The sequence below is a fragment of the Agelaius phoeniceus genome, chromosome 20 (assembly GCF_051311805.1).
Source record: "Agelaius phoeniceus isolate bAgePho1 chromosome 20, bAgePho1.hap1, whole genome shotgun sequence".
NCBI classification, from domain to species: Eukaryota; Metazoa; Chordata; class Aves; order Passeriformes; family Icteridae; genus Agelaius; species Agelaius phoeniceus.
In genome coordinates this window covers 7,005,723-7,033,056 of record NC_135284.1, presented here as the reverse complement: position 1 = coordinate 7,033,056, position 27,334 = coordinate 7,005,723, and the positions used below count along the sequence as shown (strand labels likewise).

At 45.0% G+C, this 27,334-nt stretch overlaps 1 protein-coding gene across 5 annotated transcripts in view; it reads left to right on the top strand.

The window, feature by feature from the left end:
- Window positions 1-27,334, top strand: part of COL26A1 (collagen type XXVI alpha 1 chain) — a 174,033-nt gene that overhangs the window by 23,315 nt on the left and 123,384 nt on the right. For 4 of the 5 annotated variants that reach the window (XM_077188744.1, XM_077188743.1, XM_077188742.1 and 1 more), the window contains exons 2-3: window positions 690-812; window positions 11,330-11,433. In XM_077188744.1, coding sequence (XP_077044859.1) covers window positions 690-812; window positions 11,330-11,433 — 227 coding nt within the window. The remainder of the gene's footprint in view (window positions 1-689; window positions 813-11,329; window positions 11,434-27,334) is intronic. The other variant, XM_077188741.1, reaches the window with a different exon arrangement.

The following is a 27,334-nucleotide window of genomic DNA, read 5'->3' as shown; positions in this document are numbered from 1 at the left end:
GAGAAGGTCCCTGAAGGGTCTTTAGGTCTGAATTCCCTGTGCTAACACTGTAGTTCCTTCTGTCTCATACACCTTGCAGTGAGGGGTCTGTCTCTCTCTCTCTTGACAGTGTGAGACACTCATCCCTCCCTCCCCTGCATTTTCCTTTACCCATTTTTAGGCAGTAACCTCAGCAGGACAACAACAGGACTTGTTCAGCACCCAGCTTGTTCAAGCCCTGCTGACAGAGAACTCCACCACACCAAAAAGCAGAACTTTCCTACTCTGCTGTTGTTCAGAATGGTGGGAGGCTGGGGAATGATACCATAACAAGCAGGGTGGAATTAAGACCAGTACAATGGGAGCTGACTATCAGGAGATTTGGAACATGTCTTTTTTTCCTCCAAGTCCTATTGTTTCTGATAAGTCACAGAACTAAATTATGCACTGTAAAACTCTGGCCTCTGACAACCAAGCAAGAGACATTACTGGATCTGTGGTTCAGGTTGGCAGGAGCTGGGAATCTCTCTGCAGCTCTTGGAAGGAGAGGGTGGGGTGAGAAGTGAAGACTGCAAGTCAGCCTGGCTATGGCTGGCAGAAGAAACCACCCCACCCCCAGATTCTTGGTCTGTTCTTCCTGCAGTCTGGTGTGTGCTGGTTCCCTGGCTGTCCCACTGGGGCTCACTAACGTGTGTCCTCTCTCTCTGCAGGCACTGGTGTCACTACACAGTGACAAGGACAGTCTCCTGCCAGGTGCAGAACGGGTCAGAAACGGTGATCCAGAGAGTTTATCAGAGCTGCCGCTGGCCAGGACCTTGTGCCAACTTAGTCAGGTAAAAATCTTCATGTCTCATGCTGCCCAAGCCTGCTGCCCTTCCCCTTGGGTTGGTGGCTGGTGAGGGCTGCAGAGAGGGCTGAGGGTCAGCTGGGATGTCCTGCTTTGGGGGGCTGTGACTGAGGAGCACCACTGGTGGTAACTGCAGGGAAATCACAGGTGAAGGTAAGTGTAGCATTGCTTCCAGGTTTAGGAGCTCCCTGAACACAGACAGGTCTAATTTAGAAAGGAGACATTGTTTATTCTGTGCAAGGTGGAGGCTCCCACAAATCAAGCACATTAAGGGGTAAAATGTTACATCTTTTATACAGGAATGTTTCCATGAACCCCCATAATACACATTCTCCTATTTATTTGGGTGATATAATCTTACACAAGATGCTTGAAACATAAAGTTCTCTTTTTTCATTAAGTGACTTCTATTGTAGGAGTTATGTGACAACATCAGTTTCATTTACAAAAGGGGAGCAAATTCAGCCTGGGGGCAGATAGTTCAATTCAAAGACATCAGTATTAGGACAAGTTCTGTGAAACAGTTTAGCTCAGGCTGGAGTGCCAGTTTGTGCTTCTCCACACAGGAGGCTGCTGCTGGTCAGGCATGAAAGCAGATAAATGTTCAGTGTGAGTGGACAGGGTGAGCAGGGATGCTGGGTCAGCCCCAGCACTGACTAGTGGGTCAACCCCACTGGTTCTGTGGGACTTGTTGGTACCAAGTCCCCACACTCAGGGCTGTAGTGGAAATATTGATTACATACCCTGGAAAGCTGTGATCAAATCCCTTACAGGCAATGGGGAACAAAGGTAATGTGCCCTGTATCTTTCAGGGTGGAATTTCTTTAGACTTCCTGGATTTCAGTACCATTTAAAGACACCTCAGAATGTCCTCTCCTCAGACAAGAAACAAAGCTTAAAAACAGCTACATGTCAAAAACTTGCCCTGAGCCTGCTTTGCCTTTTGATCATTTATAGTCTTGGAACCTACATGTAAGAAGGGAAAAAAAGTGTGAAAGAACTGTCCCCAGCTACCACCTTTCAGTCAAATGTCTGCATTGTTGTGCTTTGCCTTCTCTGAAAGGCATTCTCAGAGCAGAATAGTGTTACCCACCCAGCTGGGAATTGGGGCAAAAAAAGCCATTGTGCTCTAAATTTGCACCTAGCTTCTAAAACAATTTCCCAAACAGACAAGCCATAACTTAGCTCACAGAACTCAGTCATTTTATTGTTGTTGTTACCAATTCACCCACAGGGCACTGGTTGAGGTCCTCCTGTAGTTGCTAACCTGGCCAGAAGGTGACTGCAGGCTGAGCCCCACCTCCCTGTTCTTGTGACACTTCATCTAGAACTCACATATTGCATGGGGCAGTTCCCATTGTTGGTTCTCCAGTTTCCACTTGGCCAGTGGTCAGTCTCAGTTTTTTCACTTGTAATATATCTGCTTTGGTGTCTCTTTTGTCTTTATGCAAGGCTGTGGTTGAAACACTTCATATTTTACACTGTCATGGCCAAACTTCTGTTGAAGTTTTTTAATTTCCCAGGCTTTTTAGGCACATAATTGTCATTAGAAACTTGTGAGCTTTCACCTTGTCTCCTAAACTTGCCAAAAATCTTAGTTATTTTTCATTTTTAACACAACTGGAATTTCATAAGAACCAAACATTTGATCATGTTATTAATAAAAATTCTTTTTGTGGGCCCCTGCAGTTGATTGATGCCATTGATTCTTACATTAACCCAGAGACTTTAGGAGTAGTGTGTGCTGTTGTGACATTGTTCATGGAACATTTTCAGTTTCAAATGTAGTTTGGTTTGTTTGCCTGATGAGTCCAATTGTTTGGAGACAATGCAGAACAGCAGAAGACATCTCAATTTTTCTTTCTGTGTGAAAATATCATGGAAAGAAGCCGGGGTTATTAAATATTCAAGATCTCAGCTGGTGAAAGCTCAGCTAACAGGAGCTGCATTTTTGGAAGATGATCACTATGGAGAAACCTTCCTGAAGAGATGGGAGTACATCAATGCTCTGTTCCCTTTGGGCTGGGAGGAAATGCAGGACAAGAGTATGGAACCCTTCCAGGGAAATGCCTGTATGCCTCTAGGCACATATTGCATGACATTCTTGCATAAAGTAGAGAAAGACCCTGCACCTCTCTCCCAAGGATCTCTCAGAAAGCTGCTGACAAAATGCTGGAACTCATCCACTTATTATCAGAGGTAAAACAGGTCCTTGATAATTTCCCCTACTGCCACTGTCAGAAAGGGAGAGCCCCAAGAAAGAGTAACAGCAAAGGTGGGATCTGAGATCTGAGAGTTGAATGGGCTCTTTGATAAGTTATCCCCAGTCAAGACATCTTTTATAAGTGGTTGCTTGTTTTCAGCAATGCACCTGACTTTGATAAGAGAATGAGAACAGCTGCTGAAAATGGTGACTCTTGTGACCTGTGGCTGCTGTGGGCAATGTTTGGCACCCTGAGCCAGGCTGTGTGACATTGGTGTTGTTTTCTGAGCACACAACAGCCCAGCACTGCTTTGTTCCCAGCCATAGGGATGCTTGAAGTGGTTTTCTTTTTTTTCTCGAAGCCAAGCTGAAGTTCTAAAACTACATTTAAAAAAAAAAATTCTTTTTCCTCCTCTCTTGCCAAAATGAGTGTTGTCTTTTTAAGAAACACCAATCTCTCTCCTAATTCAGGTAAGCCCCATCTCCTGTTCTGAAATGATAACTCCTCGTGCATAAAGGGCAGAAATAAGGAAAACAGTTCCCAAAGTCACAAGGTAGTGTAGTGCCTTTCCTATTAAGAAACTGGCTTTGAAGGGGCTTGTAAGGGTTTATCAGCCACCAACCTGAACAGCTTCCTTTGACAGGTCTCTGAAAATCCCTGCAGAAGATGAAGAGCACAAAACTCAGCCTGGCTGCCCTACTTGTTTCTGTTTCCTCCTTACCTTGTCTGTACCAGTCTCTCTTTTTGGGATTTCTGGAAGTCTGGCTTCAGCAAGGTCAGGCTCATTCCAGGTCTGGTAGTGGCTAAAAATGTTCTTGCTCTCTATATCTCTGCAGTTGTTCAGGTAATATAAATATATCTGCTTTTCTTTTGCTAAAAAAGTAAATTTGAAGTGTCTTTTGGCCTTCTCCTGTTCTTCCTCAGGGAGGTTTGTGGTGTCTGAGCTTGAATTGAAGGGCACAGAGTGTTCTGTGTGGCTGTAAGCAATGCAACATGTCAGCAAGCCATTGGCACCATTTTGCCTTTACAGTGTTTCTCCCAGCTGTGATTTGAAACAAACTGTTTTCATCTCCTTGTTTACAGGAGTCAGCCATATCTGGGAGAGCTTTCATTCTGCCAGCACCCCTTATCAGGCTGCTCACTAGCAAAAGGGATGGCAGCCAAGGAAAAAGGCATCTCTCAGCCTCGTGGTGACAGCTGAGAGGGGCTCTCTGCTACAGAGACTCCACTTTTGAGCAGACATCGCTGGGGCCAGACAGGATTTAATCCCTTTCCTGTCTCCCATTCATTCCTGTTGGGTTTCTTTCCCTTACTGTACAAGCTGCAGCTCAGGGTCAAGCCTTTGGCAGAGGAGGATCTGTGAGATCCCAGCCTTGCAGCCCTGGCTGTGGGATGTCCTTGCTGTCCATTCACTTGCTCCTGGCAAGCTGCTTTAGCAGGAGTGTTGTCATCTTGGCTGGGCTGGGCTGGGATGAGCTGCTCTGTTCTTGCCCTCTGCCCCAGGCTCTTTATTTAGCTTGGGTGCTGAGTTGCTCTGGAGCAGTCTTGGCTGGAGGATTTCCCTCAGCAGATCTGTTCTTGAGCTCTCTCCATTTGTGCAGTGAAGGCTTCAGCTCCTGTGTGCCACAGGCTGTGCCCTTGCTGTGTCACACTCTGGGTGCATGGGCACCTCTGCAGCAGCCTGGCTGAATGCTTCAAACTCATGTGCCATTTGTTTGTCTAAAGGAAAGGACAAAGTCCCTACCTTGGGGTGTCAATGGGAACCTAATCTCTGGTTCTCTGCTGCCTGGATGGTTGTCCCCAGCCTGGTAAACCAAATTGTAACCCTTCTCCTCAGCAATTCTTCTGCTGCAGCAGCTGCAGGGTGATGGCCAGTCCTGCCCTGCTTGGGACACTGCACTCCTCAAGGCTCACTCAGAAGGGTGGTCTTGAAGACCAGGCAAGGATTTGAGACCTACATTCAGTTGTTGGAGCTTCTGTGACCTCCTGTGCCTTCAGACCAGCAATGCTACCTCACCTGTAAGATGAAAGCAGTGCTGCTTTTGTCCTTACTGTGTTTTATGACACAATAGGGCAGCTGCTTGCTATACTCTAGCTGGCCAAAATCAGCCCACTTTTGATTAGAATATTTGTGTATTATTGTTGTGGTCAGTAAAGTAGTGTCTGACCACAGGGAGGTAAATGGATGGGATGAGTGGTCTTGGCAGACCATGTGCTGTTACAGCCTTCAGAAAACAAACACTTTCTGCTTCAAACTGTTGTTGCCTTGAAAATCCCCATCTTCTCTGGAAAATCCCCATCTCCTCTCTGGAAATGTTGTTCATTTGTGGTGGGAGATTCCAGCTCCTCTCCTACTTGTCCCATCCTTGAAAATGAATGTTCCCAGCAAGGCTGTGTGAGTTTTTATTATGCTTTGCTGTACTCTGTGGTCACAGAGCTGTCTCACTTTAGCTTTTGAGCCTCCTGTCTCTGCAGCATTTTCTGCCTTCAGAGACTTTGAAGATTTTCCTGGAAACCCTCAGCTGGCTCGTACAGGGATGGGTTTACCTGGTCTCTTACTTTGATAAGAGTCATTGAAACTCCAAACATTAAATTATTCATCTGTTGGCTTTAAACTTCACTCAGAGATGGGAGAGATGGCAGGAAGAGTGTTCTTGCAGCACAGCAAATCTGGGCTGTGATGCCCTTTCCAGCTGCCTGTCACTGCCTGGTTTTTTATTTCAGTATTGTAGCTGGTTTGGCTTATCACAAATACTCTGTGCATTTCATGTAAGCAGGCTACACATCTTGCATGGATCATCTTGTTTGGTGTTTTTGAATGCTGGGTTGTTTTTGTTTTTCTTTTTTTTTTTCTTTTCATTTAAATTGAACACATTACTGCTCCCAGAGGGATTTTACAAGCTAGTTTGTAGAATAACAAAGAAGGAATTCTGCAGGCTCATCCAATTTGGTCTTCTGTGCTTTTGAAAACTCTGTTGCTACAGGGTCAGTAGGAGAAGTTGGGGATCTGTCACCCAGGAGATTGGCCTGTAGATGATGTTTCCCCTCAGTTTCAGAACTAGTAATGCCACAGGGAAATCCTTCTCTCTTTCTTGCTTTCCAGTCAATTGAATAATAAATCCCAGAGCTTATTCCAGTGCATTAGGATTGCTATTTGAAGTCCTGTTACACATAAACTCTTTTATGTGTTTAATTCCCTTACAACTCCACATCTTGGAGAGAAATGTGCTTGGAAAAAGGCATCTGCTCTCTGAAGCACATGGGATATAAATGCAGGATGAACAGTGCTCCTACAGCAGGACAGACAGAGGCTCTGGGTGGGTGGGATTAGAGCTGTAGCACAAAGGGGCATTCTCAGCTCTGAACAATGGCTGTGTGGTGCTGCCTGGGCACAGGTGGAGGGTCACCTGTTCCAGGGGTTGTGCTCAGGCTGCTGATTGAGGCCTTTTGATCTTGCTCAGACATTCTCTGAGCACTCCTCCTCCCTGCTGCAGAGCTGCTCTGCAGTAGCACTGACATCTGATTGTTAATAAAGGCAGGAGCTGATGATTACTCTGTGGTGGCATAGAAACATCTGTCTCTGTGTTCTTGGCCCCTTTTCTTGGGACTGAGAGACTGTCAATATTGCTGTGGACAGCAGGGCATGGCAGGTAGATCAGTTTGTTTCCTGGGTTTAGTCTTTTGCTGAGTTGTTTGAACCAGATGTGTTCAGAGCTAAACAAAGTCTTCTTCCTCCCCACTGGCAAAGGCAGAAGACACAATGAGCTCCAACACTCCTGCAGCTGCAGGTTGGTTGTTTTTTGTTTAATCTGGTGTCTGCAGGAGCATATTTGGAGCTTCCCTGGTTATGTTGTTCCCTGGGGAACTACTCAATTTGTGGTAGGGAAGCTGGAAGAACAGGGGCAGGAAAAAAGAGCCCAGCTCTGATTCACAGTGATGGTCTCTGCCATGCCTGTGAGTCCAAATGTGATGGCAAAGGTGCTTCTTGTCTCTGCATCAGCTGTGGCACTGGTTTGAGGTGAAGTTGTCCTGCCTGGTGTAATCAGTGCCTGGTAGCCTTTGAGAGGAGGGTTAGGATGGTCTGTGTGGGCATGGTCGTGTTGGGAACCAAATATATATTTGATAGCTTCTCTGAGCTCTTAAACTCCCTTCTTTCCAAGTACTTTGAGATATGGTTACTCAACTTGATGGATTTCAAATCTGATTTCAGAACACTCTGATTTTCCGTGGGGAATTGCAGGGTTTTGGCATGTCTGTAAATCAGGGCATTGTTACCAAGAGTTAGAGGAACTATCCAAGCTTTGTCCTGAATGCCTTTTGGTGCACTTGTTGGAATGAAGATGAGGGTCCCTGGAAGACAAGGTGGCAGTTTTATGGATGGGGCTGAACCCACTGAGTTGATACTTCAGTGCAATGAGAGAAGCAGGGAAACCAGAGCTTGGATTCCTTGGTTTCTGGACTCTTTGCCAGTCAAAAAGACAAGTTCATTCATCTTGTGATCCTGAACCCCATCAGGAAGTAATGGTGAAATTTCCAACCTGGGGCTTGAATAAAAATCAATAGGAGCCTCTGAGGGTCACTGAGGTCTCCTTGGGCACAAACTGCAATGGCTGAATGAGTCACAGTAACAAAACCTTCTCTTGTGATGTGGAAAGGAGCTTCACGCCTTCTCTGTGGTCTTTGTGCACAAACAGCTTTGTTTGTGAGTGTCAAAGGGCAGGGGAAATCCAGAAAGGGTGAAGGTATTTCCTGTGTGTGACAGCCTGTCCTGCCTGGGTCATGGCAGAGATCACCCTGTCTCTTTTGACCTGATTTTGGAGGCTTTGATCCAGGAATGTGGCACTCTTCCCCTTTCTTGTGTCACGTCTGCCTGTTATGTTCAGTGACACTTCCTTGAAAAGGGGGACACATCCTTGTGTGCTGAGGAGTGAGACTCCTTGGCTGCCATCCCTTGGTGTGTCCTGACCTCTCCAGTACTTACAGCTTTGTACCCCCAAATCAGTTCATCAGTCAGCTCATGCTCCTTCCCCAAATCACCTCTTCCTTGGCAGTCATTTAAGCCACAAGCAAGAAATGCTATTTCCCAAATGATAATTGCATGTGGTCAAGCTTGTGTAGCTCATCCTACAGGGATCAGGCAGCTCCAAGGGCAGCCATGTGTTGCCTCTGGTCTAGGAACAGCTGCTTGAGCTTTCTGGGCTCTTCCCTGGGAGTTGCCCCACTCCCTGGGATATTGTTGTGCAGCCTCAGCAAAATCCCTGGAAGTGACTCCTGACTCTTGCAGTGGAGTGGCAGACCCTGGGAGTTTGTTCTCCATGAAGTGCTTGGGGTTCTCCTGCTAAAGGGAGCTGTGTGCTGAGCACATCCTTTGGCTCCCTGAGGAGCAGAGCAGTGCAAGGTTGTGGCTCCTCCAAACTTCTTCCCCTCTGCTTTGGCAGATTTCTGTGCCAGTGTTTGTGGCTTGAGTGACATCCAAGGAAAAGGCTTCCCTATTTTGCTACCAATCCTTTTTTCTGCCTCTTGTGTTTTCCACACATTTTCATTCAGGGGATTCTGATCTTTAACAGGTATCTTCCTTCCCTCTCCTTTTCCATATATTTTTTTCATCTCCTTCAGTTGCAACACTATAAGTGTCAGATGGTGGTGATGCTTTGCTAAAGGTGCTTTTTGTGCTCCCCTCCTGGAATAGGAGTCATAAATCTGCATGATGTGTCTGCACCAGCAGACCTTGGTGCCATGTCACAAAATTGAGGAAAAATGAAGCTGTGAAGGACAGAGCAGCTTCAGAACAAACTGGACTTGCAAGCTGGGCCCACTTCAGATGCCTGAGTGTGTAATGTTGAACAGAGCTGCACACATCAGGACACTTCCAGGGAATTCAGGGTGGGTGGTACACTGTGACAGCTGAGTTCCACGCTTGTCATGCCCTGAGAAGTCCTCCCTCATTTGAGGATTAAACTAGAGCTACTTCCCCGACACAGAACTGCTGCCAAAATTCCAGTCTGGCTCAAGCCACTCTCCACACTTCATAATGAAGTTTGAAAGAGTTTTAACATCTTGGTGTTGGCAGAAACATGGTTTTAAAATCACGGTGTGGTTGGAGACACGCTGGCTCTGGACACTGGTAACAAGGCTGGAGACTTTCATCTGAAGGTCAAATCCAGCTGTGGTGTTAGTGACAAAGTCATGAACTTCTGACTGATGCTTTGGGGCTTACGTGTGGAAATGTGTCTGGAGTCCAACGCCAGGAATGGGAGCTGGGAGACCTGGGTTCCATTCCTGGGCTTTGCCAGAGCTATTCTGAGAGACCCTCAGCAAGAAACTTGGTCTTTGTGCCTTTGGTCTCTTTGTGAAAAAGCACTGAGGTCTACCTACATCAGCGTGCTCCAAGTCCTCAAACTCACACGACTGTGGACTCCTGAACACCACTGGATGCAGAAGAGCAAAGAAATGGGTGGGATGAGCTGGCTCTGTTGAGCCCATAGCAGCCAAGAGCCTGGATCACAGCTGTGGGTATTAGCAGGGGCTGGTGGGCTTTTTGGCAGTTCCAAGAGTGAGGACATGCTATTCTCAGGAGACTGTGCTGCTCTCCCTGTCTGAGTGAGGCTGTTCCCAGGACAGGCAGCCCTGTGCAGCCTACCCTCTCCAGTGGCTATAGCAGAACTTAGTTTCTGTGTTTGGCAGCTGGCACAAATCATCAGCAAACAGCTTCCTGAGAAATTAGCTTCCCAAAGACTCTGCTAACCACGACTGAGCTGCTCAATCTTTCCAAGACACACATGGGCAGCCTCTCCTGGCAAGCCTTTGTTACTGCTCTTTGGAGTAGCTACGAGTGCTGTCCTGAGTGTACACCTGCCTGCCCTTGGAGCAGTTTTGGATGAGATTCATGCAACCTCCAGCTCTGTTTTCCCCTGTGCCCAGCTGAGCCTGGGGCTCTCTCTGTCTCCTCTGGCTCTCAGCAGGAGGAGCCTCTTCCCCAGGGACAGGGTGCTCAGGGCTTGTGTCTGCCTGGCTTGGAGAGACGAGCATAAACTGCAGCCTGCAACACTGTAATCCCAAAGCTTCAGACTCTCCCTGTGTGTGCCAAATTCTTTTGGCTGTTAAATAAGGGTAGGAATTTTGAGGGGAACTTGTAGAGTTTGCTTTTAGCTTCATGAATAGCAGCAGTGACTTTGTTTGGCTGTATACTGGGAAAACTCTGAGTTGCCAGCTTTGACGAGCTGCTGTTTTAAAGGAAAAGTTGTCACTTATGCAACTGTCTGTTTTGTGTTGACTTCAGAATCACTGGTGCCTTGCACAGCCCTGCTGTGTCTGCAGGTCACCCTCCAGTTCCCAGAGGGGCTTGGCAGTGCTTGTGCTGTAATTGGGACTCTGGGGATGCTGTGCTGCTCACAGAGCTCCCAAACTGTCCTGCAGAACCTTGGCTGTGGTGCAGAGGAGTGTGACCCTATTTCAGATGGGGGGAGAATTGAGGCAAAGGTCAGGTAGCTGAGAAAAAGAAGTTCCCTGATGTAGTTGTCATGTTGATGTGTTGGTACATCCCAGGTCTCAGTGGTGGGGAAAAGGAAGGCACCTGGGAGATGGGAAACTTTTACTGCTGAGTGAGAAAAGGCTATTGCCAGCCTCTGTTCAATGTCACAGAAGCCCACATGAAGGGAGAGTGTGGGGATCAAGTCAGCATCTCTGCATCTTGCAGGGCTTTGCATTGGTGAGATCTCCACAAAACTGCTGGTGGTACCTGCAGGAGGAGAGGTGTGGGGAAGAGCCAGTAGAGCATGAGGGCTTAAGAAGGAAAATAAAAGCTGTTAAATCACATCCACACTCTAATAAACATGGAGGGATAGAATGTAAGAAAATAAAGATAGTGCAGAAGGCAATCTCACACCTGAGGAGTTGCAGCTGTACCAATCACCAAAGATTAGGAACAGGCCTGCCCTTAATAGGCCACAGCTGTGTCCAATGAGGGTGAGTGCTACAAAAGAGTGGGGTAGCTGGGTGAGGAGAGACTTGGGATTTGTTGGTTGTGCTGAGAAGAGTTGAAGTTTATTGTCTGTACTGTGAAGAAGAAGGAGTCTGTGCTACAAGGAGCTGCCCATGAGGAATTACTGAGAAGGTATGGGACTTCTGCAATACGAGGCCAACAAATAAATCCTTGCTGATATTTTGTGTGACTCCTTTTTCTGTGGCTGGGGTTGGCTGGGTGCTCTGGGATGTACCCAGGTGGGAAGATGTGCTGTGAATCAATAGCAGCACTGCTGGGTCAGGGCACTGTGCTCTGCTGACTCCTTGTTTGTGTTAGTTACAGGACTCTCATCAGGCCCACGTACAAAATGTCCTACAGAACTGTGACCACGCTGGAGTGGAGGTGCTGTCCTGGCTTCACAGGGAGCAACTGTGAGGAGGGTGAGTTATCCAGCAAGGCCTCTGTCCTTGTGAGCAGCAAGGATGGACTGGCTGCCTTGAGCTGGGGTTTGTTCCTTTATGTGCCCTATTACACCTCTTAAACACAGGAGCAAATCACCTGTTCCCTTCACACCCCATTTTTATCTGAATGTCACACACAGCTCTGAAAGGTGGTCTTGGAAAGCAAATCATTCTGAATGCCTGCAAAAAGGCCTGAACAGGGAGGGGGGAAGAAATAAAGAAAGAAAAGGGAATCAGGGATGACCTGTTTAGAGCTGTGCTCATGCTTGGCATCCCTGGTGTGTTCAGAAAATGTGTTTTCTCCTTTTTGTGTGTTATCTTCTCCCTGTTCCTGTTGTCACCATCAGTTGCTGTACCCAATAAAAAGCTGGTTCCAGGATGCTGCTTCTGTAAGGTCTGGACATAAATAATGTGTGCTCCCAGAGAGCTTGGAATCAATTCCTTTGGTTCCCCTTTCTACCTGCTCCTTGACTTATTGGTGTAACATTCACGTAGCACAGTGTGTGTGAAAACACAGTTCCCTCCACTCAGAGGAAAAGGGCTCTCTCCAGAGGAGGAGGAAAAAGTATTTTCCTTTTTTTATCACAATAGGGCAGGTTTTACATTTTCCTTCCTAACATTTTCTACTTTAACTGTCACTTTTGGGGATTTGAAACGAGTCCTGCTTCTCCACCAAGTATCAGGTTTAGGCATTAAGGCATCTGCTGAGCCTGACTTGAGAGTTCACAGCTTATGAATGGGAGAAACTGAGCCTGGACTTTTCTGTTCATTTGCATCAGGTCAACACAGCCTGTATCTGGCTGCTGAAGGGTCAGTGGGGGTGTCCAGCATCTCTGAATCTGCTGTTTGTGCTGCTTTTCTTTGTGCTGTGATATCTTAATACCAATCACACAATTCAGGCAAATCTCTGATGAGGAAGTTGTCTCGTTGCAGTCCCAAAGAGTGATGGCTGCAGACAGCAGCTGGCTCCAGGCTGCTGAGCAAACAATAGCTTCCCAGAAGCTCCAGAAAACCCTTACAAAGAGGCAAAACTACCCAAAGTTGCAGTCTGCAGGAGAGAGCTTTACATTTTAACATAATGCTAAAAGAAGTGTCACAGGCATGTTTTATGAAAAATCCTTTCCTTAGGATTTTTCCTCCTGAGAAGCTGAGAAGCCTCAGGAACAAAATGCAAACAATGATTTCTGCTGCTGTGGAATACAACAGGTGCATCTGGGATTGGTCTCATAAAGTTGTTTCTAATTAATGGCCAATCACAGTCAGCTGGCTCAGACTCTGAGACACAAGCCTTTGTTATTAGTTTTTCTTTTTCTAGTCTTAGCCAGCCTTCTGACGAAATCCTTTTTTCTATTCTTTTAGTATAGTTTTAATTAATTAATATATATATTACAGTTTTAATTAATATAATATATATCATAAAATAATAAATCAAGCCTTCTGAAACATAGAGTCAGATCCCTGTCTCTTCCCTCATCCTGGGACCCCTGTGAACACTGTCACAGAAGTGAGCTGAGAGAGGAGCTGCTTTGTGCACTTTGAGTTTTCAGCTGTCCCTGCAAGGCAAGGGGAGCTGAGGATGTGCCTGGTGACCTGAGGAGCCCCTGTGTGCAGCCTGTTTGTGCCTGTAGGTTTGGGCAGGTGTGAGTTATTGCAGCTTAGTGGTGCTGCTGGTGCAAAGGAGAGATTCCAGCTCCCCCCTGCAGTGCCAGATCTGTCTCAGCAGAGTTCAGTGGAAATACAAAGCCAACATGAGCTGGTTGGAGAAAGCCGTCAGTGATCTCGCAGGAGCAGCTCTGTGCAACGAGGTGACAATTTTATACAGCTACTTTGAAAGGTGGAACTGTTCTTTTGGGCTTGGATATGGTCTGTGGAGGGTGAGAAAAAAGCCAGTAGTAAGCCCTTACTTTCAAGTGTGAGATTCTTTTTACCTTTTTTTCCCCTCTCCTTAAAACATCTGGTGCTACTGACAGTCCCATATCCTTGAATGAAAGAGGAAAATAAAAAAAGGCCCTTTCTAGTGCAGCAGGGTTGGGCCACTTTAGTTTTTAGTGTAAATACTGGTGCTAGTGGTCTGCATGGCCCTTCAAGCTGTCAATTTTAAAATGGAAATATTTACTTACTTTTTATGTTAATTCTTAATGTTAGTGTCACTTGGAAATCAAAGTTAAAAAAGGCTAAAAATAGGCTGGTTTAGGGTTTTTGGCAACCCAATATGAGGCCTTTTGTACTCTTTCCTTTCTGTGCTCTCCCCTGCTGCAAGATTGGTTCCTCTGAGAGGGTGGGATGCTTATCTGTGTGAGTTCTTCCTGGAAACTGCAGACAAAAGGAAACAGAAAACTAAACTGAAGCAAAACAAAAACAGTGCAGTGATGAAGCCACAGTGAATTAGGGCAGAACCTCAAAATGCTTTCATCTTTCTTTGGTAGTTAGATTCCTCCTCAATATTTCATTTCACTTGTATGTGCAGCTGGTGCTTTAGAAGTTGATGTGAGGTAGGTATGACTGGAGGCAGCCTGGACCTGCATTATTTTTAGCTTGTTTTCTTGCTGTGCTGAAATCCTCCCATTCTCTGACAGCCACTGTTGCCCCTGGCAGCTGCAGTGGCTCTGAGCTTCCATGCAACATCTGGTGCCAGAGACTGAGGGGAAACTCTTCCTTTCCCAATGGGCCTTGGAACAGTCAGGGTGTGTTTCCCTCAGTGGGCTGGATTAAGCCAGCAGAGAATGGATTGATGGAGCACACAGAACAGTTCTGGGAGCTGTATGGGCATGGATGAAGGCAGTCTTTGATGGTATAAATCTGCCTCTAAGATCTATTGATTCCTTCTTTAACCCACTATAAGCAGAGTTAATATTTGTTCCTTTTTTGTGCTGTTCTGGAGCAGTTTCTTTGGGGGAGCCACTGTAGCATAGTTTATTTTTACTAGCTGTCCTTATATCAAGCCTTCCTTGCCCTTTTAAAATTTATTTCTTTTACTATTTTATGAAGGAAGACAGGATAGGGTGAACCAAGGAAAGAAGTGAAAGAATTTGAAACCATTCAGAGGCTGCAGCTATCTCTGATACCATAACTTGTGATCTCCCAAATGGCAGGTCAGCTTTTCTTTTGCAAAAGCAGCGGCTCAGTGTGGGTGTCTAGCCCCAAAGTATGACAGACTCCTGATGAGACTGGTTTGCTAGAAAACACCCCTCTGCTAGGGCAAGGTGTTAAATGTAATTCAATCATTGCAGTGTCTCCATACTCAGCTGGTAAGTGTAGCTTGAGACAGTCACCACTTCAGTGTCACCAGCTGACAGGCACCTACATTAACACTGAAAACTGCACAATTTTTGACTTAAATTATCCTGGGAATCTAATTCCTGCATTGAAGCTGATAAAGAGCAGCATTGTCTGGAGGAAGCCCAGCTCTAGAGGTGGATGGAGGTCCTGCTCTCAGTGGGCCATTCATTTACTGAGGTAAATTTCCAAGCTGTTTCCTTTTTCAAGCTGACACTGCCTGGGCCTTTCTCCCCTTCCTTTCCTTGCTTTCTACTCAGCCCAAGGTACATAAATATTTGAAAGATCTCCAGCTCCTTTACTGGTTTTGTAGAACTGCTCATTGAGTTGATAGTCAAAAACCACCAGTTGTACCAGGCCTTCCCAGAGGGTTTCTTGCAACTTCCTTGGATGGAGAAAGAGACTTGATGCAAGCCAGTCTGGTGAATATAACTGTCACTAGATACTAACTTTTATTTTCCAGTTTCAGGGGGTTTTTGTTTTGTTTAAAGTGGAGCCCAAGCCCAGGACAGGAAATGAATGCACTGAGCCACCCAGTCTGCTGACTGCTGATATAAAGAACATATGGATGAGGGCAGTGCAGGGGTGAAGTGCTTTAGCCCTTGCAATCATGCATCAAGCTGATTGATTTGAATCCAAGATGATGCTGACATTTCAACTCAGCCTTTTTTTCTATATGGCTGAAAGTTCAAAGGCAAATGCAACCTCTTGGGAGAGGAAAAGTGTCCCCAGCAAGTTCAGGGGCTCAGCACTGCCCTGGAGCTCTCCAGCCAGGCAAGGTCTTATTTTACTTTACAAATATAGCATAGCTTTCTCCCTTGTTTGTTTGTACTGCTTGAGTTTGGGACAGTAGCCAGTATCCTATTTACCCCAAAAGCACACTGATGGTAGACAGCTTAGCTGTTTGGGCAAGAGACAGCTCCCAGAGTAACCTCAGCACCTCTAAAGTGATGCTATTGTGATTCCAATCTTGCTTTTTTTTTCTTTCCTAAGTATGCAAGTAAGATAGGAAATTTGAGCAGCCTTGTTCAAGTAATGGCTTAACTAGAGAACTAGTTTTGTTTTTTTTTTAATGTCACCCCCTCCTCATTTCTGTTCCTGGAATATCCTGATCTCCTTCTAATAACTATTATTTGCATCTTTCTAGTCATCCTGATATTTTTTTAAACCTCTTAAGACTCCCATGTGTTTACCGTTTTCAAAGCAGCATAAGAAAATGAGGATTTTTCTCTTGGTATGATAGAATGCAAAAACCATTTTCATTTTACTGCTGGTTTACTAAATTTCTTGGTCCCAGGAGGAGAGATGCAGAACAACACTGCCAGGAAAATCTTAAATGAGCAAATGCAATTATGAGATAAAATTTGATGAGACTGGGAGAAAGGACATGAAAACAAGAGACCTGAAAGTTTGAAAGCTCCTTGAAGTGCTCTGAAGGGAAGGGAATTCAAAGTGGTGTTAATGGGACCTCACTTCTCCAACCTTGTCCTTCTTCCCCATGAACCATTGAAAGACAGAACTGTCCATGATGTGGAAATTCAACACAGAGATGATGAAGTAACATTTCCTGTAGTATCACAGCAGTTCTCTCCAGGAGTTGAGCTTATGTGTTCTCCTTTCCTCGAGTCCCTCAGTTCCTTCCTCAGCAGAGCTTTTTGCTGCTGCTGAGCTTTTTAATCTTCCCTTAGAAACTGAGAAAGTGTAAGAGAAAGCAGTGGGAGTCAGAGCCACTGCAGTGCCTGTTCCTGTTCCTGCTGAATCCTGGTTCAGTGATGTTTGCCCACTGCAGCTGAGCCCAGCTCCTGTCATAAAACAAAAAATTCCATGTGAACATTGAAATTCCCCCCCAGGGTGGATTTTTCAGTGCCCTCTGACTGGCTGGGCAGTTCTGTGCTGCAGACATTGCAGGGTGAGCTTCCTTCCCTTCAAGTTTGGATCTAACAGGGATGTAGCTCTAGTAGAGAGTGGTTCAGTAATTCCTTTAGGGAAATGTGGGGCTTAGCTCTCATTTGAGACCTTTGAAACCAAGTACAACATTTGATTCCACATAGCAATTTTTTTTTTCTGAAAATATCTTTTCATGCCAAAGTCTGTTTGTTAGATACAGTACGTGAATTTTGTGAATACATGTTATAGACTATTAAGTGGAATGTGAATTAATTACAGTTTTTTAAGTAGGAGGTAAAATGTGGTAACTATCTCTGTAAATCTACCTTCAAAAATATTTTATGAAAAAATATCAAAACACGTGAGTCCCCCATGATGGAATTGCTGCCACATGGAAGTGGCTTCCTGAGCACTGATGTTTGATGGAGTCCCAGGTGTGACAGGACCTACCCCAGTATTTTCTTCCATAGCATACACCTCCTGCTGCTCCAGTGTTCCACCTCCTGCCTGTGCTTCTGGTGGCCTCTTCAATACAAGATCCACCAGAAGTTGCCCAAACCACCCTGCAATGTGTCACCCACTTGCTGTCTGCTCCCATCACCATGCTGACCACTCAGCAGCCTCTGGCTTCAGGCATAGCTTGTGTCACCCCTGATCAAACTGATCACATTTTCTGAGGAGTTCCTGGAGCGTGTGGTCACTGTTGGAAGTATCCACAGCCTGCTGAGAGCATTTCTGGCATCAGCACTCTGTGACTACTTGAACAATTTCTAAATGTTCATCTTCCTTTTCAATACATAGATTAAAAGAAAAATAATCCCTGTTAGATTTCCAAATATTTTGACACTGCATTCCAGCATCTGAGTAGTTTCATTTCTTTGGACATTTCTAATCTGAACAGGGAGAATTTTATTGAGCACCTAATGTCAAAATATCTGAAGTGCTAAATATCTGCAGATGTTATCTTAACATAAGTGGGAAAGCTGTATTCTGTACCATTACACTGTCCCAAATTTTTTAGCTCCCATCAAATCAAATACCACATCAAATAACTGTGGTATGTAGAGAATCTTTTGTGTTTTCATAAGCTATTGGCTTTCCCAAACACATGGGCTGCTTTGTCCTGTGTATGTCTTAATTCACAAGTGAGGGACCCACCTGTTTATAGGGAATGACTTTCCTTTATGAATTTGCTTTATTTCTAATCAATGAGCATAATCTTCCCCTGGGAAGGGCTGGACAGGGCTTGGAGCAGCCTGGGCTGGTGGAGGGTGTCCCTGCCCATGGCAGGGGTGGAATGAGATGAACTTTAAGGTCCTTTCCAACCCAAACCATTTCAGACTTGTATAAGCTCAGAGCCATCTCTAGTGGTAGATTAGTTATATATTGAAAGTTTTGCACCCAAAGCAGTTCCTGAGTTACTTTAGAATAGAATTTGGGAGGTGTGGGTTCTGAAGAGCCCATCCAGCCTCTTGACATTTTCTTTCACAATCTTTACTGCCTCCTTCAACCCTGAGCTTTTAACAAGCTACTTTCTCATGCAGCTGTTCCTTCAGAGCTCTTGTTTTCCCCCAAATTATCACTTGTTTCCCATTCATCCTCCCAATGATGAAATTTTATTTGCTTGAGGCTGTTAGAAGGGAGTTGGTTTTTTCCCCTCTGTGAGTCTCTCATTGTTAGAGCCTTTGGGAGTTGCTGACAGTGTAGTGTCCTCTGGAAAAAGGGAGATGTGACATGTGCTGTGAATCCTGCAAATGCAGTTAGTACCAAAGTCAGGAAAAACATTCTCCCAAAAAACTCCACCCTGTCTCTCTTTTCCACAGCCATTCCCATGGAGGTGGTGTGGAAAGGGTGGAGCTGTGTTTATACCAGAAGTTGGTGCTGTTTGGAGTGAAAACTCCCATTTGCATAAGGAACAGCTAAGTGAGAGGAGTAGTTTCTAATTGGTGGCCACTGATTAGTTTGATGCTTTTCAAGTGAATTAATGGAAGAAGAATTAAACCCACCTGCTGATGCTGTTTCCAAGTTTCCTGCTGCTGCACTGACTTGTTTTTTTATCAAGAATAGGAAATGATGCTTAGGCCTTTGATATGAAATTCCACAGTTGGAAGGGGTAGCAATGAGGAGTCTCTTTCTTTTACTCACTTTGCAAGGCTATTACCCACTTAACCAGCTGGTTTGTGTTTAATTTTTGAGCACTTATGAAATTACAGCTCCCTCCCCATCACTTTCCAAGGGCTTAGTTATGAAATGTGTGGATTTAATGTTGCTGTCAAACAGTGCTGAATGGAATGGTTCCTTGAGGAAGAACTTACTGAATTTCTTGCAGGAGAATACTTGAGTGGCCTCATTTGCAGAGTTCCATTTCTTTTTAGTGCAGTAATTTATTTACTTGTAGTTATCTTTGGTATCTGACTCTAGAGGCAGTGGAGACTTGTGCAGATGTGAATGTTGGGGAGGATAAGGAAAGATGAGGGACAAAGTTCCAGGTTTTCAGGACTTTCACACCTGGGTGTTACTCTGTGTTCAGAATCCTGCTGCCATCTCTTATTTCTGTCTTGTCAAATACTGGGGGAGAGACAAGAACATACTTTACACCCCACAAATTCTAAGAGACCTGTGCAGAACTGATCAAACAATGATTTGTCACTTTGTGTGAGCAATGGAGAAATATCTTGTACTCCTGAGATTTAAAGACATGAGGATAAAGGAAGATCCTGAAGATGAGAGACTTCATCATCAGCTTTCCACAGAGAGCAGATGGACAGGCCAAGGTACTCTTGCAAAAAGTTTTTTAATAAGTTTAAGCCAAGCTGTTGACAGTGCAAGCTTTTTGTATGGGTGAGTGGCAAGATGTGTCTGAGGGGGTGTGAGATGAAGGGGAGAGGTTGAACACAGAGTACATGGGATGGTGCAGTTGGTAGCAAGCTGAACTGGAGTCAAGATTTGGGGTGAAGCAGATGGACACATTCCTATGTATATCTTAGGGACTCTTGCCTTTCCCCCCCTTTTTTTAATGCAGGTTTTTCATGAAACAATTTAATGTGATTGGTACAGTAACACTTGTGTTTTCTGTGGTAACTAATTCCAGTTGTGGGCTGCTCAAAAACATCAACACAAGGAGGATTTATGCAAGGGCAGGATGTGAGCAGGGTAAGCCTCATCCAGACAAACTTTCTTCAGGAAGAAGAGATTTATGAGGTACCTTAAATCCCCATTACAACTACCCTGGGATGCTTTGCCATGTGGAATTGGGGTTGAAAGGAACTGGGTGTGGTGGGATAGAATGCAAGAAAATAAAGATATTGCAGAAGGTAGTCTCACACCTGAGGAGTTGCAGCTGTACTAATTACCAAAGATTAGGAACAGGCCTGCCCTTAATAGGCTACAGCTGTGTCCAATAAGAAGACCAGTGCTACAAAAGAGTGGGTTGGCTGGGTGAGGAGAGAGTTGGAGTTTGTTGGCTGTGCTGTGAAGAAGGAGAAGTCAGTGCTGCAAGGAGATGCCCATGAGAAATCACCAAGAAGGAATGGAACTTTTGCAAAAGATGACAACATCCAGGTAGAATTGGGATTGCAAGCCCAGGGGTAGGAACAAAGGTGGATTTTCCAGAGAAGTTTGAGGTTGGTTTCATGTTTTGTAGACTTCAAGGTGAAAGGAGGAAGTAAGCATTGAATTCCCATATTGCTGATTCCTAGACTTTATTCTTACTCCATTCCTTGTTATCAAATGGGGAATCAAAAGTGTTCCTGCAAATAATAATTTCTGGTGGAGTTTAATTTCAATTTGACATGAAGTGCTAGGCAAAAGCATGTTCCATACATTGAAATGTGTCTTCTCTATGTGAGCCCCTTAGAAGGATAAAGGCAGCAAAGTTAGTACAGCTTCATTTGGCAAGCTACAGAAATGTGCAACTGCAAACCACACAGCTCACTCAAAAAACCCTCTGTGCTGCCATTAGTGAGGGCTCAGACTGTGCCTGTTTGGGCAGAGGTGGCAAATGGAGCTGTCCCAGGGGCTGTTCCAAGTTAGTGGAGGAATGGAGAGCCCTCCCTACTCAGATCTGTGTGTGTTGGAGGCTGGGCAGTACTGGGAATATGTGGTAGACTAGGATTAAAATGCTGTTAAATCTTGATTGAATTGTAGAGTTGGGCAAGAATCCATGAAGTGAGATTCAATCAAGGATAGCTACAGAAGCAGGAATAATTAAATGCACAGATTTAAAGAAGGGGTTCTGAAGGTAGTGGGGTCCCAGAGGTGGGAATGGAGGTTGTGGAAGATGTCAGAATGAAGTGTTGCTCTAAAGTCAGGAGAAGAAATGCCACGTTGGAGTTCTGGTTCTGACCAGGTGTAACATTTACTACTAAATAATCCATGGCACTGCCTGGCACACAAGTAAAACTTTCATGGACTGTGGTACCTGCATGTGTTTGTGTTGGTGGTTCTCAGAGAGGTCAAGTTTCAGCATAGATTGGAACTTCAGCCTTTTAACTGCTAAACTCATGTGAAAGCCAGTCCTAATTGTGCTGCACATCTGAGCCCCAGGACCTTCAATACTGTAAAGGGACATGTTGCATCTGTGAAGGGAAGTGTTTGGCTCAGAAAGGAATGTGCCTTTCATGGTAGATGGTGTGTGAATATGTTGTAGAGTTAAATAATTAGACTGCCTAACTTTGGAGGAGTCAGTAGGTGTGGCTTATACACAGCTGAAAATTAGCATCAGCACAAACAAGCTGTTCTAAATATGCCATGACTGCCATGGTCATTTAGGCTTAACTGATGGTTTTCAGAAACTGGACAAGAAGTAGGTATAGATGTCATGATGTCATGCACATAATTACAGAAAGTCTAGAACTGATTAAATATTTCCTATGAATGTTTCACTGCAAGATATCCTGATTGTCACTGAAATATTTTCAAGAAATTTTGTTGGATGGTTCTTTAGCAACTTTACCATTCCTAAGCAAATGAAGGCTGGGAAAAACTTATGGGAGAAATGAGCTTTGCTTTTATGTCCCATCAGGTTTCAAACAATATTTAATAAGTCTTCACCAAAATGCGAGTGAAGCATCACCATTTAACCAAGTTGTCCTAGGTTCCTCAACCACCAAAGCAAGAAAGACACCAGAGGAATGGCTCTGTGCAAATCTCCTATCATGAAGCTCATTAAGGACTGATAAGCTTTATTCTGGACTCTAACATATGCTTCTTGTTCGGGCTCCTGATTTGTGTCTTCTTGGATAGTGCATCCAAATCCACAAGTAACATGCAAGTTTGCATTTCATTTTGAGCCCAGCAGGCATACAGCAGTGAGGTTACAAGACCTTTCCAAGTGAGCCTGGAGGGACTTGTTGGCTAGAGTTTGGATCTCTGGCAAGCAGCTCCCTCCAGCTCTGCTCTATAATAAACTCAGGGTTCAGTCCCCGGCCTCGCACAGATACCGAGCTCTGTTGCGTGTCTCTGGGTAATCAGTCACTGGGAAGGCCCAGATGTTTCAGGATGCACAGCAATGGGTGCAGCATAAAAGAGAGGCAACAGCAGGGTCATGCTACAGATGCAACCACATCTCACATGTGTTCCTTCTTGACAGGAGAATTCTTGTAGCATTAATGGTTTTCTGGTTGCTAATCCCATCAAATGAGGACTCAAAGGCTGATAAAGCTCAGGCCTTTTATTGCTGCTCCCTTAGCCATGCAGTGCCAGGTATGGCTGATGCCTCCCCTGCAGGCAGGTCCAAGAGAAGGGCATTAAAGTAACAGAGAGGGGTGCACAATTGCCCCACGCAGTGGATGAAATTAATTTGGGCAGCAATTTTAATAAAGTCAGCAGCATTAAAGAAATCTGAGGCTAGAAGATGTCCTAGCCTTCACCTGGTTATGGAGATAAGAAATGAAAATCTGCATTTTTCTCTTCTTTTCCTGTAAGTGAAATACACTTGAGCCTAAGAGAAGAAGCCAGACCAAGTCAGGATTCAGTTTGATGTTTCATTTGTGTGCACATAATGACTTTTGTAGCAGTAATGCTGAAGAAGTTTTGGCTTGTATCCACTGTGGGGAAGTGCAGGGTCTGTGTTCATTGCTAGGTGGTCCTTCATTCTAAAAACCTTGAGGGACACCCAAGGCAGATGGGCTTTAATTAGACTATGTCCTGCTTGCCAGTGACTGTCAAATGTGTCTCCCCAGATCAAGCACTAGAGCTTTCTGTTGAAGGTGTCAGGTCTTGCTCTGGAAAGAGAGTTTCCTGCAGCATGAGCTGTAGAAAGTGCTGTGGTACCCCTGAGACCCTGAGAGAAACTGTGCAGTATCTTGGTTAATTAGTTCTTCAGCGGCCAATTTGGATGGAGATACAAACCTGTTACTGTTGTCAGCCAGTGTTTTAGCCTCAGTGGCAGAGGCCCGTGCTAAGTAACAAAGGTTCTGGTTTTCTCTTTATTGGTGTGGAGACTTGTTAAACCCAAGTGGCTCAGAGTTCTTGTGTAGGGATGGCTCTGCTGTGTTGCTGCAGGGCTCTGCACTGTAAAAAGCTACAGCCCACTCAAGGAGGGGGACAAGCTACTCCTAAACTTGGCTTGTTTGATCTTTTCTAACTTAGCCTCAAGTGATTAAGCAAACAGTGTCTTTTCAAGCATTCTCCACTTGTGTGATCTGCTAAACACATCTCACAGTGTGATCTGCCAGAGATGCCTTGAACACTGTCCTTGTGCTGTGCACTTGTGGGAACATAAATAAGCAATTATTTCTATTGCATCTGGTCTGTCTGGGTGGGATGCAGAGGATGGGTGTTGGTTTATGTTTAACCTAAACTTGAAGATTCTTGCTTTTGTCTTAACATTAGCACTCACAGCAAGGCACAGCTCTTTATTAGCTACCCAGGAAAACATCCTTGCAAAAGTCCTTTCTCCTTGCAATGAACTCCTTCATCTGCAGTGTGATGTGTCTGTACAAAGGGGTCATTCTTGCTCTGCCCTTATTTTAGGGAAGTAGAATGTCTACCAGCAGTAGTAGTCGAGATACCAACCATAAAACTGTAAACTCCTTACAGACCAGTGTAACCCTCACACCTTCCATAGGGAACATGAATGAGCATTTACATGGCTCCATTAATGTCTAGTGGGCACTTTTTTTTCTTTGACATGTATTTTCTGATCACAGCAATCAGTCATAGATCAAGTTTAGACACAGTATTTGGGTTTTGTTTTCATTTTCTCTGCAATAGATGCTCAAGAGTTCCTCTGTTCTACACATACACCAACAGCCTTGTTCTTTACTGTTTACCACTGAACCTCAGGGCTGGGTTCCCACTGCAGATGGGTACCTACATGAGGGACTTGCTTTTTCTCAGTCTCTTTACTGTTCTGCTACGGGTTTAGCTGTTAAGCTTTGGTCTTTGCTGATTGATGCAGAAGAGAGCAAAAGTAAATTTGATGCCTCAAACAAATTTGAAATGGTCAGGAGTAAGAGAGGATGGTTTTCCTGAAGTATATTAAAAGCTAATTATTTATCAGACCTTTCTCCTTGAAATTGGGATGATCCCAGAGTAAATCGGACCTTTTTCCTATCCACATAATTTTGAACTTTATTTATATCTCAAATCAGCAGAAACTCTGATCTTCACCTGGCCTTTTATGGCAGCTTGTAGAACAGTAAATGTGAATATGCTGTGACAGCAAACCCTAAATCAACCCTTGGTCACTGCAAGCTGGAGCAATTTGAAAACCTGTGTAACCTTTTGACCAAACCTGGGCTGATGTTCAACATCTTTAACAAGAACTGAAGCCAGAACAGAACATTCTGATGACTTCAGACTTTCATTATGAGCCAGCTATAAGCTCTAATATACACCCAGGTTGGGACAGAGGATGCAGTGGGTCAGCTGCACCATTTGGGCAGGAATGTGCTTCCTCTCAGGGGATCCATTGAGAAATGGTGTTCTCAGGGCTGCTTTTTGCTTTGGCACTGAAAAGCAGTGGGCACTTCTCCTTTTCACCACTGCTGCTGGGCACCAGCCATGTTGGGGCAGTCCTTGCCAGCTTCTGTCATGGTTTTCCTTTGCTCCCCAGCTCTCCCCATGGCCCAGTGTCAAACTGAGCAGCTCCCTGGGAATCATCCTGTAGCTCTGCACAAACCCTGCACTACAACAGTGGGCCAGAATTGCTGGTCCAGGTGTGCAGCTGATTTGAAATGTGTGTTAAATCCCTTCTTCTGGACAAATCCCTGAGCAGCTTCATGTCCCATCCATGTGGATTGGAGCAGGCAGGGTTGAGCTAGTTCTGGGTCTGCATTAACCAGCTGAATAGAGGCTAACTTCAGCTTGGGTGCAATAATCAGCCTCTGCTGGTGCAGTAGTATGGGCTCTCTCCCATTTGCTGTTAGCTGAAATGGATCCCAGTTTCTGAGAGGGTGTTGGGAGAGCTAAGAAGCAATTATCAAGATGTCTCTGATTACTATAGATGACAGATCTGGTCCAACAGAGAGTTGGACCACTGATGTTTATATAACAAGACTCTGTGGAACGTGTATAGGAAGGGAAAGTGATTTTATTTCAAAACATATCAATATATTGATTCTACCCACTCACATTCTTGTAACTGTGAGCACTTGTGTGGTCTGGGTTGGATCACCTGTGGAACATGGACAAAAAGGGACAGTGGCTGTCATATCCTCTGTCTTTTGAGTCTTCCCAGGCTGTTGCAGGAAGCTGGATTTTGGAGAGTCTTTCTTGCCTTCTTGATATCAGCAATAGTTGTGATGTTACCTTTTGAATTAGGAGTTTGCTTACTTCCCTGTCAGTGACTACAACTTAGGGCTTCTGCCTGTTGTCTTTGACCTTTTTTTGGCTGCTCTTTTTCTGCCCACTGAGATAACAGGAAGGAGCACAGTGTGTGTAACCTTCATGTGTGTTTCCTTCTCAGCAGTGTTAATGCTCCTGTCAAAAAAAACCAGTTGGGCTTGGACTAGGTGATTGTTGTAGGTCCCTTCCAACAGGGACTGCTCTAGAGAACAATTTCTGTGTGTGACATCCCTGTGCCTTTTGAGATGCATGCTGTGGGCTGAGTTCCATCCAATGCACCTGCAGATCCAGGTTTCTCTTTGGGATCTTGGAGTTGCTTTGGATTCACAGAATTCACAGAATCACTGGGTTGGAAGAGATCCCCAAGATCATGAAGTCCAACCCAGCCCCAGCACCTCAGTTAAACCCTGGCACCCAGTGCCACATCCAGGCTTGTTTTAAACACATCCTCCCTGGGCAGACCATTTCAAAACTTTATCACTCTTTCCATGAAAAACTTTTTCTTATATCCAACCTCTATTTCCCTTGGCACAGCTGAAGACTGTGTCCTCTGGTTCTGTCAGTGCTGCCTGGAGAGAGACCAACCCCACCTGAGCACAGCCACCTTTCAGGGAGATGTAGAGAGAACAACATGGGTGCTTCTCTGGGTTTTCTACCATAAAGACAGTTTTGATGTGTCCTGAAGCATCTTCCTGAGTGCTCTGCTCCCAGCTCCTGGGGTATCCAGCTTGCCCATGCAAACAGACCAACCCCAAACCCCCCAAACACCATTTAGTGTTCAAATAGCACAGCTTTCTCCCTCACTCCAATGACTAAATTCCACTTCATTGATGCAATAGGATGCTTCAGACCATGTTCTCCAGGGCAGTGATTGGAACTCCTCATGTGATTAAAGTCACTTGGCTAGCAGCCCTTATCACAGAAGGGTTCATTCCTCCAGTAAGAGAGGCTGGTGCATGTTAACCACACTGGGGTTCCAGATTTCATAGCCTTGGGATTTCTGCCTCAGTAGTGGGAATACACTGGGATTTGTTGTGATCCCACCTGAGCCCCACAGGACATTTGGATAATGGGCATACAGCAGGATGTGGGTGCCTGAAGCCATCAATCTCCACAGGCACAGTAGATGTTTTTATTGCCCTTGCTTATCTGGCTGTCCCTCACTCTTTTAATATGAACCATACCAAATAAAGCTAACTGAGGATGGAAGATTATCTGTGGTATTTGTCACTTGTAGGAGGGGAGTTGGTTCAGTGCTGGCTTTTAGCATTTGCTAGGCCTTGTCTCCTTGACAGAAAATAACAGACTAAAGCCATTACCAAGAACAGCTGCTTAGAAGGGGCTTGGAATATTTTTTCCGCCTTTGCTGACCTGAACCACAGCAATTATAAGTTCTGGTTATTGTAAACTTACCACAGAACACAAGGCATACCTTAAAATGATGTCATGTCTAGACATACAATTCAGGTATAAATTATGGAGAGAAAGTAGCTTGTTCAGTGGTTAAACTGTAAAAATTTAACAAGATATTTCTGTGTCTCTAGCCTTCACTCTTGCATACGTATTTCTTTACCTCTTACCAGGAGAATTCTGTGACTGCCTCTTAATTTTTTGTGTTGGGAGATGGAATTTCCTCCCTGTTCTCCATTTCATTTCCTATTTCTGCCTCGCTGGGTCTCAAGGGAAGCTGTGTAGCCATCTACTCAGAGTCCAGAGCTGGAGAAGAAGACTCTTGGGTCCAGTCATGACTCAGGCAAGGTCACACAAGGGGTGATGTACGGCAACCTTTCCAAAATTTGGCTTGCGATTTTGGGTAGCTTTGTTTTATGGGGTAGTAGAGGAAAGAGAACTCTGCTCTAGTGCCCAGGTGCCTGATTTTCCAAATACTCAGAATTTGGAGTCTTGGCAACATCCCAGTGAGGCTGCA